Consider the following 16128-nt stretch of genomic DNA (forward strand, 5'->3'; position numbering starts at 1 on the left):
TAATGGTCCAGTTTAACAATGTGGTGACAAAAACAGTTATGTAGATACTGAGCAAAACAGAAATCAGATCTATGGTGGATTTATCCAGAAATAAAATGAAGTGCTTGAATTTTACAACAAAAATTTGTAAGGGAAAAACAATTTCTGGGTTGCTGCCTGCAGCCACTCTAACAAAATTTCAACACAAAAGCATCCCTAAAAATTATTTAATATGCATACAGTAAATCTTAAAAAAGCCCTTCTCAGCAATAACAAATAATGTACAAATATAGTACCTTTTATTAAATAGGAAACAGCTTGCACTGGCAGTACATTTTTTTTCTTTTGCTTACTAAACAAAACACAAAACTGAAATGTGTAACCAGACACTGGCTTTTTAAGTGCTGCTGAAACTAGCAAACGTATTTTACAGTTACAAATAAATGGACAGCGGTATGCTTCAAGCTACCACAAACAAACAATAAATAGAATCAATTACAGCTTCCATCTTGGAAGGAAAACTAAGTATCAGAAAAGTGTCTTACTTATTTAAGCATACTTAGTATACAACCTTTAGAAGGCAAAGACTTTTTTTGGGTTTTTTTTAAGAGCAAGTAATCACACCAAATTGTGAGGAATGTATCATGGTAATGTTAAATCTCTGTAGCCAACTGGCTGATGATGATAATGTCTATATTGTCCAGTAAATCATTATACTGGATGACTGTTCACCATTTATTTAGTGTGAGGGTTACAGCCCATGACCATCCTCATTTTAAAACAAAGAGTTGCAGCCCAAGAAGAATGTTGGTTACTGCATACAATTAAGGCTAGCTGGATCAACAGAGAGCACTGCATGCTGGGAGCATGAAGCCAAAGGAGGCTGCACCTCTTCTTAAAGGCCAGGACAACTGCAATCTGCTCTATTCTATGGCCTTGATTCAGCAAAACACTTAAGTATGGTCTCAAGTCCCATTGAAGACAATGGGAATTAAGTATGTATCCAAAGTTAAGCACATACTTAAGTGTTTAGCTGAATATGGATGGACTGCTGAATCAAAGTTTAAAATGTGTACAGTAGGAGCCTCCTCCAAAAGCCCACTGAAATCCATGGAATGTGTCCCACTGACTTTAGTGGCTTTTGGATCAGACTCAAACTCCTGAGAACTTGCCAATACAGCCCTTGGCTGGGCAAAATTTGGGCACTTCTGTTTACAGTTTGGTAGCAGACAGGTTGATTAAGGGTATAGGGTGTAATTTCATATCCCTGTATTAATGTACCATGCTTAATAGCCAGGAGTATGGCTTTAAGGTGACTTTCATCTTAAGTTTGAAGATCTGAGTATTGCTGAACACTGAACTGACAGAGTATTGGTCTACAGAACAGTGTTCTCTTGTGCTTGTCTCTTCAATATGAAAACTGCCGTATCTATTTAAAAGTAAACAAAAAAGAATTCTCATCACTCTAGCATTTGATGCTAATGAATGGTGAATCATGTCATAAGACTAGATACTTTTGGTTTTTTTCATAAACTTTATTATTATATAGAGCTGGTTGAAATTTCAATGAAAGAAACTTCAGTGGAATTATCACAAATTTCTCCCCTCCTCCCATTTCTGAGCAAATGCTGGTTGAAATTATTTTGAATTTTGAGACACTGACAAAATTTTGTCAACATTCCAAAATTGGAAATGCTTTGTCAAAATTGACATCTTTTGAATTTTGACATTTTTCTAATGTTGATGAAAAAACCAGGAAGGAAAAGCTAAAAAAAAATCACTCATTTTTCCTATCTGTTTTTCAACCAGCTCAGTTATTACTGATTAAAAGGCAAGACTGTGTAGAAGGCAACCAAATAGCTAATGAAACACAATATTTCCTTCATAGGTTATTTAAAAAAAAAAAAACTGCATCCAAAATCATTTGCTATGGATGCATTTTGGGTTAGGGAGGAGGGGGAGGGGTTAATCACACTGTAACCAGTTCACACTGGAACTGTTTTTCAGAGTTCAGGTACAGGTCTGAGGTTCACACCATTGAAGAAGTTTAATTAATTTTTGTAAAAACAACCCACTTTTAGAGACCGAAGTCAACATAGCATTACATTAAAAAACGTTTAAAGGGTCCAAATGTCATTAAATAATTATAAATATTTCTTTAAAGTTATATGAAGATTTATGTTAGCAAATAACCTCAAATTTCACACATTTATAATTTAAAAAGAAAAACAAAAAACAAACACAGCCAAACACAAGTGCTACCTATACCATTTTGGTTCTAGTAAAAATACATTGCCATTTTCATTTCTTTTTTTTTTTTTTTTTTTTGCATAAGTAATAAGATTTTGCTTTAATTTTGGAGGGTTGGAGGGTGTTTTTGGTTAATTGGACAAAGGCAAAAATAATTATAGAAAAACAAAAAAAGAAACCCCAAGATTTTCTGTTCAGATTGGTACCTTGAAGACTCATTCTTTTTAAGTACAAAAAAAACCCCAACAGTGAACCGAAAAGTTCAAACTTTTATGTGCAACAAGGCTTGGATAGAAATTTTAAACAGCTACCATGATCTGAATGTATTATAGCAAAATGGAAGCAACTTGATCTATGTTTCCTTTTCATGTGCACCAATACAAGCCAGTTGAATTGCACTATGTGAGTGAACAGAGTCCCATACATTGTATGATTGCAACTGTATCTGGAGTTCAAGGTTTTTAAAAAATAAAATGGAGCGCAGCCTTTGCCTTGCTTCGCCATGTTTCTCCTGATAACTGAGGAGTCTGTTTTCTCTTTATTGGCAAATGAACTCACTATTTATGACAACAGTCTAGACAAAAAAAAACTGGGTTATTTTTGTGTGTAAAAAGTACATTTTAAATATAAAACAAGGTAAAATGTTTCCAAGAAAAACATGTGCTTTGATCCACATAATCTGAAACGTGGATTGTGCTTGGTTGGTCACTCTTGTGTTATTTATGGGCATTGCCATCCCATCTAAACAGTTGCACATATCAGTAAAATCTAGTTAAAAATCAGGCACTTTGTAGTTTGTCGACCATTTGTTTTTGGCTCACGGAGATTGGGCTGCGCAGAGGAAATTTCAGTATGGCCTCCAAACGGACTCATCCATTCTGCCACTAGAATTCAAAACAGTAGGGGAGCTGCTGTGGCTTCCATCAGCCTCCACACCGTCATTCTGGTTAGGCAAGTTAGGATTTAATAGTGTGCTGCCGTTTGATGTGGTGGTGCAGGGAGGAAGCATTCTGGAAGGGGAGCGGTCTCCTCCCGGCACCATAGGGAATTGGTATGATCCTGATGAAGTGCCATAGTAGAGATATGGCGTGCTGCTGGTCTGGAATGGTCCACTTTGGTTTTGGGAAGAGCCTGGATAGGGCGGTGGTAAGTAGGTGTGGTAGTGAGTGGTTGCTGACATACCCAGTGACATGCCTGAGGTGACTGGCGGTGTATAGGTAAAGGTAGCTGGATAGTGCATTCGTGGGTTGGAGAAGCGGCTCTCAGTGAGGGATGAAATGCTTGTGAACTGCCTGGGATCTGAAAATGGGCCCAGCTCTGAAGCACCTAAAAATTATAACAAAAGATGGGGGGAAAATTCTGTAAATATAATTTTTTTTTTAAATGAAGTGATATTTTTTAAAGAAATATCAAATAATACATTGCAAGGAACCATAGACCTGTCTTATACAAATGCTGGACCAAAAGTATCCCTGGTGTAACTCCACTGATGGCAATGGAGTTAGCAGTATTGTCAATGCCAAGCATTGAAAAATCACTTGTCAACTCCCTGCTCCTCCCCCCCAAATCATCAGACTTTAAAAATAATAAATGCTGAATTATATTTTCTTTTGCCTTCTGGTTTTTAAGCATAGAGGGTGCACTTGGGTCACCTTTTCAGGCTTTCCTCTGCAACCATAAGGGCTAGAAATCTTTTATTTCAAATGAAAGCTGAGTCTCATGTGATCACTTGCCTTCAGGAGCTAGGGCTCTAAGAAAAATCAAAATTATCATGAGACTTACAATAAAATCACAAGTGCTGGCAATGCTGAGTTAGTTGTGTCAATGACATCAATAGAGTTAAACCAGGGATGATTATGCCCCCACTGCCTCTATTACTCAATATATCTCAGATCATGATCCAATGGACAAGTTTTTCATCTATGAAAAAGGTTATTGGCTGCATCTCAAGAGTTTTGCAACTGGGTGAGCCATCAAGCTGCTAGGAAGTCTGAGGATTTTAATTTTCAGCGCATGGCAAGTTGCAAGCTGAATACTCATTCTTGATGGAAGCTGCCTGCCTACAGTGTCTCCTCAATCTGATTGTCTACACACTCTATATCACATGTTTACTCTAATGCTCTTGGTGGTACCGCTCTACAATAAGCTGGTCTCGGACGCGAAGCAGGGACGGGTGAACTCATTTAGCCTCATTTCCAATCCCCTTCAAACATCCTAGGTTTGAATGTACCAGTGGAACTCCAACATTTGTTCTGCTTAGGAGACGGGGGGCGGGGAAGGAGCAGAAACAGGAATAGTGGAAGTTAGATTAGGGAGCTGGCAGAATGACAGTGGAGGGGAGGAAGGGGCAGAGAAAAAGCCTAATGAAAAAATACAATGCAGTCTAGGGGAACTCACTTGTGCCAGCCTACCTTTAGAGGTAGGAAGGATATCTTTCCCTAGCACACAACTCTTTTAGAGTGTGTACTCACTTTCTCCCTCTCGTATGAAATGTGCATATATATATATGGAGGGAGCAATGGTTTAAATTGAAGGGTAAGTGTTCATGAGCTAAAACTGGTTTGATCCTGTGCTCCTTTGTTTGAAAACTTAGCAGCTGTGCAAAACTTCATGATCCATGGGGTTCACCCATCTCTTCTCCCAACACCACCAAATCTGTTTTATTTAAAAGGGAATTTAGGGCTCCTGTCAGGTGCCAGATGAAGGCACTGAACACTAAATTTCTTTGCTTATCCACAGCACTAGTTGCATACAGATAGCAACAGGGCTTTCCCACACCATGGCAGCAACACACCTCAAACCTGACCTGCAAACATTCCCATCTAATGAGGGGGTAGGTTGGTCTCCCTGTCCATTCTGTCCTTGGCCTTGATGGTTAGAGACAACAGTGATGAATGAAAACCCAAAGGCCGAAGGATTCTGTTGAGAGTGCCATCAGCTGGCATAGTGGTTTTTATGATTTTGACACCTGACCGTTAGAAACTGGACCATGACCATTAACTCATTTGACATAAGCCAGTGAAATGCTGCCAGCTGGTGATCAGAAATGTGCCAAATGGCAATGTTCAGAACCAGATCAGGTGTAGGGCAAAATCACAAGGTCTGATTGAGAGTGAAGGATTCTAATCCAAACACTTCAGAAACTCAGAGAGCTGGGTTTAAAGTTTCAGTGTGGGGCTGTTTCTAGGAGTGATCATTATATGATTACTACTACCCTGATCTGGAGTTGAATCAGTGACCTAGAGGTGAATGGCTCCATATCCATCCTCAACCCACTAAACCTTTACACCATTGAATGTAGCATAGCTTATATCTTTATAGCAAACACTCCATCACTGCATGCAAATTCTTTGGTTCCTAACTACAAACAGCAGCCAGAGGCCACACCACCCAGAAACAAAGCTGTTATTTTGGAACACTATCATGTGGCTCCTTTTATACTGTGAAAAGAACTGATACTTATCTAGAAAAATAAGGTTACTGTACGGTGTTTCCAGCTGCTCCGGATACCGAGTCTGAATCTGTTAGCGCTTACGTTGCTCTTACATTAGTGTAACTCCACTGACTTGAATGGAATTGCTCCTAATTTACACTAGTGCAAGTTAAATTCAAAAGTAGATCAGGAATTTGTATAGTTTTAAGTATTTGTATTTTGTTTCTTTGCAATAAGTACCTTTTTTTTTAAAAAGCCCAAGACATGTTTGATATTTATTATTTTGTTTTCATGATTGCTTATAAAGCACAGAATCCTGTTTACCTAAACACTGAATAAATATAACTCCTTATCATAATGAGGGTTATGTCTGCACTGCTCCTACTTGCAATTCAGTCACTTGCCTAATTCGCTAAATTCCCTTTTAGCCACATATTTAACCTTTTGGATTAAATTGCAATGTGTTTCCTAACCAACATTTCTGTACTGCCCTTGTGCGAGCATATTATTCGCAGGGTTGATCAGAAAATTGCTGGATTGCAGGGAGTTTTTTGGGAAAACAAATGTCTGCTGTGCCTCGTTTTTCTTCTTAAAACCTACTTTTTCAAGCCTGGAAACTCTAACTCTCTTTGCATCAAATCACTGATATCATATCTTTTTTAAAATGTAACCCTGGAGACTCATGCTCTGGCTTCCCACGTACCCAGGTCATTTTATTGACCTCACTTTGTCCTAGGCCTTCTCCATTCCCTCCCTGTCTTATCTCCTTCTGCTACTTTAATTTTTAACTTAGGCCCTGATCCTGCAACCACTTTATGCATGTAAATTAAGCATGTGCATAATTGTTTTCATAACTGGGATCTTAGATGGTAAGTTCTTCTGGGCATGGCATCAATCTTTACTTGTACTTGTGCTGTGAAGTGCCATGCACATAGGTAATGATGATGATTGATAGTATAATAATCTGAAAGTGCAGTAAAGTATGTGTGTTGAAATACCCCCTGTCCCACTCCATAATTAAAGATTTACATTGATTTTTCTGATGTAACAGTGGTAAAAGTAGGCCTCTCAGTTTCAAGAAGTGTCACTTTTTATATGAGTGCAACATGCAACCTGCAGCTTATTTCAGGGCTGAATGCTTTGCCTAAGCAACACTTGTTTAGTGAAAACAGTGTTTCCTCCACTGCTGTTGCAAAGGCAGAAACGGAAATAGGCATCTAATGCGATTTATTTGTCTTCCATGATATGATCATTTTATGGTGTTTAATTAACAACACAAAAGAAAAATTAAGCCAGAGTTTACCTCTTTAACCACAGCATTTACCTCTGGAGAGTTTAGGTGAACTGTACTTAAATTTACTAGGTAAATTCTGCACAAATGTAGTTTAGCATACAAATCATCTGTGAGATATAAATTTAGAACAGAAATGAAGTAATGTTAAAACCTCAATCTCTATTCTAAAGCAGTAGGTTAGTACATACTTTCTTTCCTGCAGACCATACTGCTCTTGTGTGTGTTGTATTTAAAATAAGAACAATTAAAATTCCATGTGGTTTCATTTATTTTGAATCAGAAGCCTCATTAAAAACCCTAGACTTGGGAGCTTGCCAATAACAGTCTAGGATTGGTTTTGCTTTTTTTTTTTTTTTTACCTGTTGCAGCTTCACTGATATATTGTTTACAGCACAGTATGCTGTGGTCATTTCTCCATTTCAGTTTACAGATGCCAGCTAATGCCAGTTGACATTCATTTTTCAATTAATGAGCTCTGCTTGTGGTTTACAGAGAATAATGCAACAAATTTCCGTCTGGTTTCAGCACTTTGGCCAATCACTTTCAATTATTATAGACAGTAATGTACTGTGGGTAGATAAACTCCTTCTGGGTACAGCAAGCTGATGTGGACTTTAAAGGGATTATGGGATAATTTTATAATTTACAAACATTGCAATTTGCTGGAATGTGCTTAGTCATTTTTTGTTATTGGGACATTACTAAAGAAACATTCTTTAAACTTATTGCATACGTCTGCTGCGGAAGGGATTTTTAACAATCCACTTATAATCATTAAAAAGAATGTCTGAGAAAATACAATGGTGTTTGTATATTCTGTGCTATATTAGAAAACAATTGAACAGACAGATGCAAGGAAACTCAGCTTGGCATACTTATAATTATCACTAGAGTCTCTTTTAATTAATTATATTTTACCTCAATGTTGCACCGCTACTTTTAGACTGTGTTATGCCTTGCACTGTTTAAAGATTGCAATAGTTATTGTATGTTGGGTTCTGTATTCAGTAATTATTCTATCCTGAATAGGCAGGGGCTTGGGACTAATTGATCTATTAAGGCTTTTTTCTTCTTTAATGTCTATGATTTACTTGCACAGTTTAGCTTATTATAGGTGGGAATGGTAGCACCACCTATTATTAACGTAGCCTGACTCTTCCCATTATAAGATCCAGTTTTCAGTTGTTTATAACTCTGCCAAATTTTCAACCATTTGAGCTGAAATTTTCCATGTCAGGTGTCTGCCTCAGGCTCTCTCTCTCTCTCTCTTTTTTTAATTTCAGCCAAACCAGTTCTGTTGTTTCTGAGAACGAGGCTAGTGGAAAATAATTGTTTAGCCCTGTAGGGAATAGGGCTGAGTCCAGGACACCCTGGAAGGAACAGAGAAGATGTCATGCTTGGGGCACAACAGTCTGTGCCCAATGGAGCATACTCTCTCCAGAGCAGAGAATGGAACCCAAGATTCCTGAGTCTCCGCTGTCAGCAAATATCTGTGTTACCCACTGGCAAAATGTCCCATATCCCTTTATGCTGGTCCACAAAGAGGATGACAACCTACTATTCCTCCATTAGGTCAAGTGGCAGAGGTCTGTGTGGTATATCTAAAGGTTCCAACCTTGCTGAGGACCCATGTGGCTGTCAATAAGATGTAATTTTTATTTTTTTTTTCCAGTTTACTTTCTTAAAAACCTAGGAACTTGGACACAAAAACTATGCTAAAATAACATTAAGTCAAGAGTTCAAAAAGTCAGGATATCCCAGAATTAAGGTTGCCTGTACAATCTTAATTTGGACCCCTTGTGCATATGCATTATGATACAGTATTTCATTACATGATGACATACTATTTTTCCCCCACAGGATCTTGCCTCTTTCAATGCCCAAAATGCTCTGCATATGAATCAGGGCTGCATAGTGAAGGAGGGTGTCTGTAGGACCCTTATCTCATTTGTTGCAGACATTGGAAGGTATGTGGCGAATGAGGCAGAGGACTGCAGGAAGAGAAAGGATGATCTTGTGGTTAAGGCAGCTGAATGCTGCTCTGGAGAACTGAATTCTATCCCTTCTTCTGCCGCAGAGTTCCATTGTAATGCTGGGCATGTCACTTCAACTAGACTTCTCAGATAAGATCACTACTTATGTGTTTCTCATTTTCTGGGTACCTAACTTGATACTCTGGGGTCTGCTTTTCAAAAGTGCTGAGCAGTGTCAGGTGCAACTGAAGTCAATGGGAGCTTTGCTTTGAACATAAAAAGTGCTATATAATGTTAAGTACTCTGAAAAATCGGATCCCTAGGTATCTCAGATTTGGCACTCAAAATGAGTGGATACTTCTGACTTTTTTGTGCTTCAATTCCCCAATTGTAAAATTGGGATAATACCATCCCCTGCAACTCATTAGTGTTTGTGAAGCCCTCAGAGACTGTAGTGACGACCATCACAGAAATGCCCATGAGGGAATTAATAATTGTGTCTTCTGAGCAAAGTTTAAATAGTGTGCAGTAAATAAGGCCTGTGGCCACACATTGAACAGTGAGGGGAAGACAAAATATTGAATAAGCTGCCCATTCAGTGAGCATCGTCCATCCGGGGCACTCAGTGAGGCAGAGGTCCAGTGGGAAAAATAGTTATGTGATCACGTAATTAAATAATATATCATAATGCATACACACCAGGGGGTTGAATGAAGGTTGCACAGGAACCCATAAGTCTGGCATTTCCTAACTTCTGAATGCTTGATTTTACCACCTTAGTTTTTTTTAATACAGGCAGTTTTTGTGTGCAATTTATATCTGACTTTTTCCACAAACACACTTTTGCATTACTGTGTCATTTTATTTTATTGTCATCACTCTTCATTTTAATTTTTTAAATCCTTCTTCTCCTGCATCTGGTAGTGTTTACAGTACTAGACCCTGACGCTGCAGTTGTATTCCTACAGGTAGCTCCTTGGCTTCAAGGAGGCTGCATACAGGCACAAGGGGCTGATGATGTGTGGTCCCACTGCAGGATTGGGGCCTGAGATTATATTTTCCATGGAGCCCAGGCTGCCTCCTTTTATGTCTGTTAATTGGCATGCACACTTAGGCTCTGATCCTACATACATTTTTACACATAACCTTAACTTTCTGTATGAGCTCAGTGTGATTAGCATGCGTACAGTGGAGCATGTGTGTAAATGTTTGCAAGATTGGGGACTTTTGGTGCAATGGAAATAGTGATCATCATTTTGTTTTTTCTCAGTGCCTCAGATTCTCCATTTTGAAAGGAAAATAATAAAAATTTCCTACCTCTTGTGCTAATTCAAATGAAACCCCAGATCTACTTTTGTAAAGCACTCCATAGTTAACTAATGCTAGAGAAATGCAAATTATTAGTATTTATTATTAATGTCATTACTCAGACAAATAATCCTCATCATTTTTATTTAATGAAAGTAACATATTGTGAGGTTTAGGATTTTGTTTCTTAAAATAATGTAAAGCCTGTATAGCTATTACTTTCTATCACCAATCAAGTTCATCTTTAGTTAAGGACTTCTCATCAAGTTATGCTGTCACAAAACTATATATTCTGAGCAAGGCCAAAAGAAAATCAGGAACATCATTTTAAAAAGTGAATTGGGGAAAGATGCTCTCCACCATTTTTTTTTATGGCTGTGTTGCAACTTTTTCTATACTGCGATGCCCAACTTACAAAACTGTAAAGTTTTGGGATCCCACTTTCCATCTAGTCATAGAGAAAGGGAAGGTGGTTATGATCCCCTGAATCTGTCTGAAACCCTCATATTGAGAATCCATCCTTTATGGAACCAGAGATTTTTTAATTATATTTTTAGCCTTCTCCAATGTGGAGACAGTGTACACTGATGCATGCCTTGTTATAGGTGAGCTGAAAATATTTTAATAACAATACTAATGGGAACATTTATTTTTATTAGAGCTATACACACCTTTCACTACTGCAACTCACTTGGGGTTTGATCCAAATCCCGTTAAAGTCAATGGGAATGGGATCAAGACCTGGGTTTGGGGTTACCATCATTCTGTCTTCTGTGCTGCTCCCTATGTATGGAATGTGTTCATCAAAATAAAACCTAGGATTACCACCCTGTCCTCCTTAAGACACATGGTAAACTGATTACTGATAATGGTTAGGAAGGTGTCTGGCATGGAATACTGATTTCATTAAATATATTGTTTTATTTATATCCTAACAAAACCAAACCAACATATTAGTCTCAAATTATGCAAAACCAAGTGTATGTAACTCTTTGTTCTTGTCATTGCTAGCTTTTTCCTCCTTTCTGCAAGCCCTCTGTTTGTCACTCACTTGTTGTATCTTGTTTAAAAGAGGCCCCAATCCTGAAATCAGATCCCCACAAGTGAAATGGAATGGAGTGCCACTGAAGTGCAAAAGGTTCCATCCACATAGATTGGGATTACAAAACTGGGGCTTTAGGGTTAACCTCCTTAGGGTTTCACTGTCGTTATCCTGTGTGCATGAAAAGCTTAGTCTAATCAAACCGTGCTGAATGCCATTTTGCTCCTGTTGTTTGAGGCACTCGAAAAATAAATATATATTTTACTTAATTTTTGTTACATATTTTCAGGTTGCCTTTAAATCAGATGAGTACATCAACATGCTGTCTTCAGAAAAACAACAGCAGCAGCAGTGGTGTGAACTGCTCCACCATTCACCTCAATGAGGTGTTAACTTCAAAGCCTAGGTGAGACCATTTAAACTGTAACATTATTAAGCACAGCAGTCCAACAAAACTCAACTGAACATTTTAATTCCTTCACAGCTTTACCTCGACATACCATCTTCCTGGTCTTGCACTTCCTCTTTGTATGTGCATTTAGATGGTGATATTTCACTTTTTTTTTTAACACTGACTTGTGTGTTTTTGGTGCTTAGGCATGGTGCTTAGGCACATTAAAATACCATTTATTCATTAGTTATATAGACAGATTAGACAGAACTTTTCCTTGAATTTATTGTGTAGCCCCCAACCACTTTGGTTCATCTGCTTCATAAATAAAATAATTAATATCAGCTATTGAAGAACCAAGCATACAGCAAAGGAAAGTGATTTCCAGGCATATCTGTCAGGTTTAGGGTGACCAGATAGCAAGTGTGAAAAACCGGGACAGGGAGTGGGAGGTAATGGTGCCTATATAAGAAAAAGCCTCAAATATCAAGACTTCTGTATAAAATTGGAACATCTGGTCACCCTAGTTGCTTAGCAGGTAAAGTGGTGTCTCTTTTCACTTTCCCATTTAATCCAGCATGGGCTCTATCATTACCCACCCCACTCCCTTAACAAGACTTTTCTGCTACAATGGCTGCACAGGAAAAAGAAAGAGGGATCCCTGTCTCTTTCTTTATGTATTGTAACTATTTTTTTGGCCAATACTGCATATCTGTGCACTAGTTTTCACTGAGCTGTTCACAATGAGAGCAAGGTCTTTTTCCAGGGTGGTTAGTTAATTTAGAACCCAGCAACAGGAATGAGTAGAAATTCCTTCTAATGTGAAATTCCTTTGTAGCACAACACTCCTGGACAGACTGCTGACAGCAGGGATTGAACGAGGGATGTCTGGTTCTAAAAGTATAAGTGTCTACTGCCTGAGCTAATAAACTCAAGAATACCTTGGGGCAAAGACTCTAGAAGACTCCTAAGACTTTCTATATATATGACCCAGCCCCTAGAGGGGGACATGGTTTACACTTGCATTTGTCAAGAGTGAATTTCATCTGCCATCAAATGCTGCCCATTCAACTCTCTTGATTAGGCTCTTTGCTGTCTCCTCTAGTTTTCACTATCTCATCTTGGTAATCTTACCCACAATCCACATGCTGGCTCCTTGTGGTCATGGTGGAGAGGAGGACCTGGTTTTATTTTGGGGATGAGAGGAACTGGTTCTCAGCCAGCTCAACTTGTTAGAAATTTCAACCTTCTCTAATGGTGGGACAGAGCCGGTTGCTGAGACAATTCAATTTTAAAGCTTGACACTTTTATGCATAACAAAGCTCTTTGTTAGTCTTTTGTATATAATATAACCCCACAGATAACTATTCCCCACTATTTTTGCATACGATGATGTGATCTTATATACCTATAACATGGAGTCTGTCATATAAAGCACTTCTCCCACCATTGTAATAACATAGTACTTCACCATCTGCTGTGAAATGTGCCAACTCTTTAATAGTTAACTATGCACAACAACACTTAGCAGCTGAAGGCAGGAAGTGCAGAAGAACATCATACCCTGTTGAAACTAAAAAAGTAAGTATTTATATTAGGGCTTATCACTACCTGTACCTATCTAGTAAGGTAAGCAATCGGTGCAGTATGTTGGAAGCAGAACTTTTATAATATTTCTTGGAAATATAACAAAAAGTCTGGCAAATTTGCAATACTGTGTAAAAAAAAAAAAAAAAAAAAAAGGTTAATGCTTTGTGATGTAACTCACATATGAAACACACACACTCTGTTCAATTTCCCAAAATTTTCACCACTTGAATGTTAGTTATTGCAGTTTTTCACCAGCCCCAACTACAATGCACTACAGGGAACTTTTGAGGCTTTTCTTGGACAGCAATCTAAACTGAGCTGTATACAGTAGGAGAGTGAAACCACAGGGCTGAGATCTTTAATGTACAGTAATAGAGAGTCTCTGTACCAGAATTCTGTGGAACACCCATGAATGGGAAGATAATATACAATGGGGCTAGGAGTCTACTTTATTAATTATTATTATTATTATGGCAGACAAATGCGCATTAACTATCCAATATAAATATTTGTTTCCAATGTTGTCATTAATTCTACTTTTTCACTGCATGCTAGCAACTCTTAAATTCCATTTGATTCTCAAGCACAGGCAAAGAAACTCTGCTATGCCAGGGGGGAAATAAACCTTGGCATTTCACTGTAACTTCAGCCTTTAAAACCCTCTTTTTTTCTCTCTTGCCAAATTTTCTATTAGAATCCTGTTCAAATAATACACTTCCTTTTTGTGGAAAGAAAGACAGAAGATTCCTTGCTGGTTCCTGATTAAGAACTTTTAAGAAACCGGGAAGGAAGAGACTCTTTGAAACTGGATCTACTGTAGGACGGAAGCCAACACACGAGACACCGTGTCTTTTAGAAAAGGCCACACACAGTGCCACTGCAGTCATATGACTTTTCTGTCACATCCTGAAGCCATTTCCAGCTCGTGCGCAAGTTTGTACTCCCATTTAGAAGAGGATGGGATATATTGGGAACACACACATGGAAACACTTTCAGGGAATCAGTTTCCATGAAATCCATAATGAGCCAAGTGGCTTCAGATGTGGCAGCATGCCTCCAATTAGCCAAAAAAAAAAAAAAAGAACAAATCCACCCTTTCAGCCCTGATTTCAGTTTCAGAAAAAAAATTAAAACCCACTAATGACTTATGGCTACCAAAACATGAAGCCATCCAAAAAAAAAAGGACAACCTTCACCTCCTAAATATAGCCTTGTACTGATATTCTTATCAATCAGAAGGAACTGTTTCTGTCATGGCATTGGTTTGCAGTAGCTTAATTACCTCTTTCCAAAGTGCTGCTAAAAACACAGTGGAGGTGAGGGGTAGAGAAACAGTATATATGGGGTGGAGAGGCAGCCTCTGATTTGATAATGTGATCAATTAAGAGTTTTCAAAATTGTAGTTAAATGATAAATCGTTGGTTAAGTAAATCTCTCCAGAAAAGCTGTATTCAGATGAGACATCCTTACATTTTCTTTTGGCCCATATTGGGTTGTAACTGGGTCATATGAAAAGCAAGATTTATGAACTTATTCATATGTTGTATATTACACACTAGTGTCAGGCCAGAGTGCATATCATCAGAATAATGTGCTCCAGTGGCAGGAGACTTAAAGTTCAGGAGCAGACCTGAGCCTGCGTTTTTGAAGGCTACATGGGAAGGGGGATGGATAAACAGTGCTGGATCTAGCTTAGGAATGGACAACTTATTATGGACCCCAACACTGAGATGGAGGCTGCACTGCCGTTCAACCAACTGCACAGTAAGGACTAAAAGGCAGAATTATTGATGGAAGAACAGAGCAGCAACCCACATCCCAATCTGAATATTAAGTCAAATAATTGTCGAGATGGTCGAGGATGTAGGGAGCATGGGGGAATCAGCGGTGAACAAATAGGGAAATTTAAAATAGGAACAGAAGAGATGTTGAGGGCATTTTTTATTAAAGCTATTTTACACTTTTATCGCTAGACAATAAGCTTGGAATTTGGTAGTAGCTCTTAATTTGGGTCAGATCATGCCACCTTTACTCTCTCTGAGTAACAATCCCTCAGCTTTCAATAAGACTACTTGTGAAACAAGAGATCACCCCATGTAAGAGTGAGAGAATTAAGTCTCAAGTAGTCAAGCTGGAGCTTGCTTAGGTCTCCAAAAGTGAAACTGGAAAATAAAATCCCAATGAATTTTAAAGCTTGCTGCTGCTGCTACGGCTGCTAAGACTTAGCTTAGAAACTCTGAAAGGGTCTCGTATTCCATTAATACAATGCTCTTCTCAACTTCCGCCTCCAAAAGTAGATCTGAGATTTGTTTTTCAGACTGTTCTTTCCACTAGAGCTCAGCACAGTAAACTAACTCAAAACTTCTGCATCAAGGAAAAGGTCTCAAAGTTTTGTTTGGCTTTGCTATCAAAGAGTTGTCTGTATATTTTAGAATATGTAGAATTTTCCTTTGATTTAAACCTCCCTTTTAACAATGGACAAGAGATGATTTCTCTGCTGAGTGATTTAAACAAAAACAAACATATTTTAGTTACTCAGGGCCTTGTTCTTAAAGTGGTTTTTTTTTCCAGGGAAAAATCAATTTCGACAAATTGTTAAGCTTTTGGCAAAAGATTAAATTCACAACTCAGTACAAGTTTCTCTTTCTTATCCTAGCTGAACAATATTGTACAAAAGGGCAGAAAAAACACCTCCCTGTCCCACACATATATAAAAGAACTTCATGTCTAAAGTAAACAAATAAAAACATACTGTTCCAGTACTGAAATAATCTTTGTCTCTTAAACGTACATTTTCAACCTTCATCTCCGTCCATTTCCAATGCCTTCATGTTTTTTTCTTTCCCTCTGGTATGAAGTTCTCTGTC

General features: G+C 38.2%; 1 protein-coding gene across 3 annotated transcripts in view; it reads right to left on the reverse strand.

Annotated features, from left to right (window-relative positions):
• Positions 1 to 2368: 2368 nt before the first annotated feature.
• Positions 2369 to 16128, reverse strand: part of RUNX2 (RUNX family transcription factor 2) — a 190373-nt gene continuing 176613 nt past the window's right edge. For all 3 annotated transcript variants that reach the window (XM_067544938.1, XM_067544940.1, XM_067544941.1), the window contains one exon: positions 2369 to 3555. In XM_067544938.1, the coding sequence (XP_067401039.1) occupies positions 3077 to 3555 (479 nt within the window). In that variant the 3' untranslated portion in view covers positions 2369 to 3076. The remainder of the gene's footprint in view (positions 3556 to 16128) is intronic.

Source organism: Emydura macquarii, unplaced genomic scaffold (assembly GCF_026122565.2).
Source record: "Emydura macquarii macquarii isolate MOO-44397 ecotype Brisbane River unplaced genomic scaffold, CSIRO-AGI_Emac_v2 contig_1039, whole genome shotgun sequence".
Classification (NCBI taxonomy): Eukaryota; Metazoa; Chordata; order Testudines; family Chelidae; genus Emydura; species Emydura macquarii.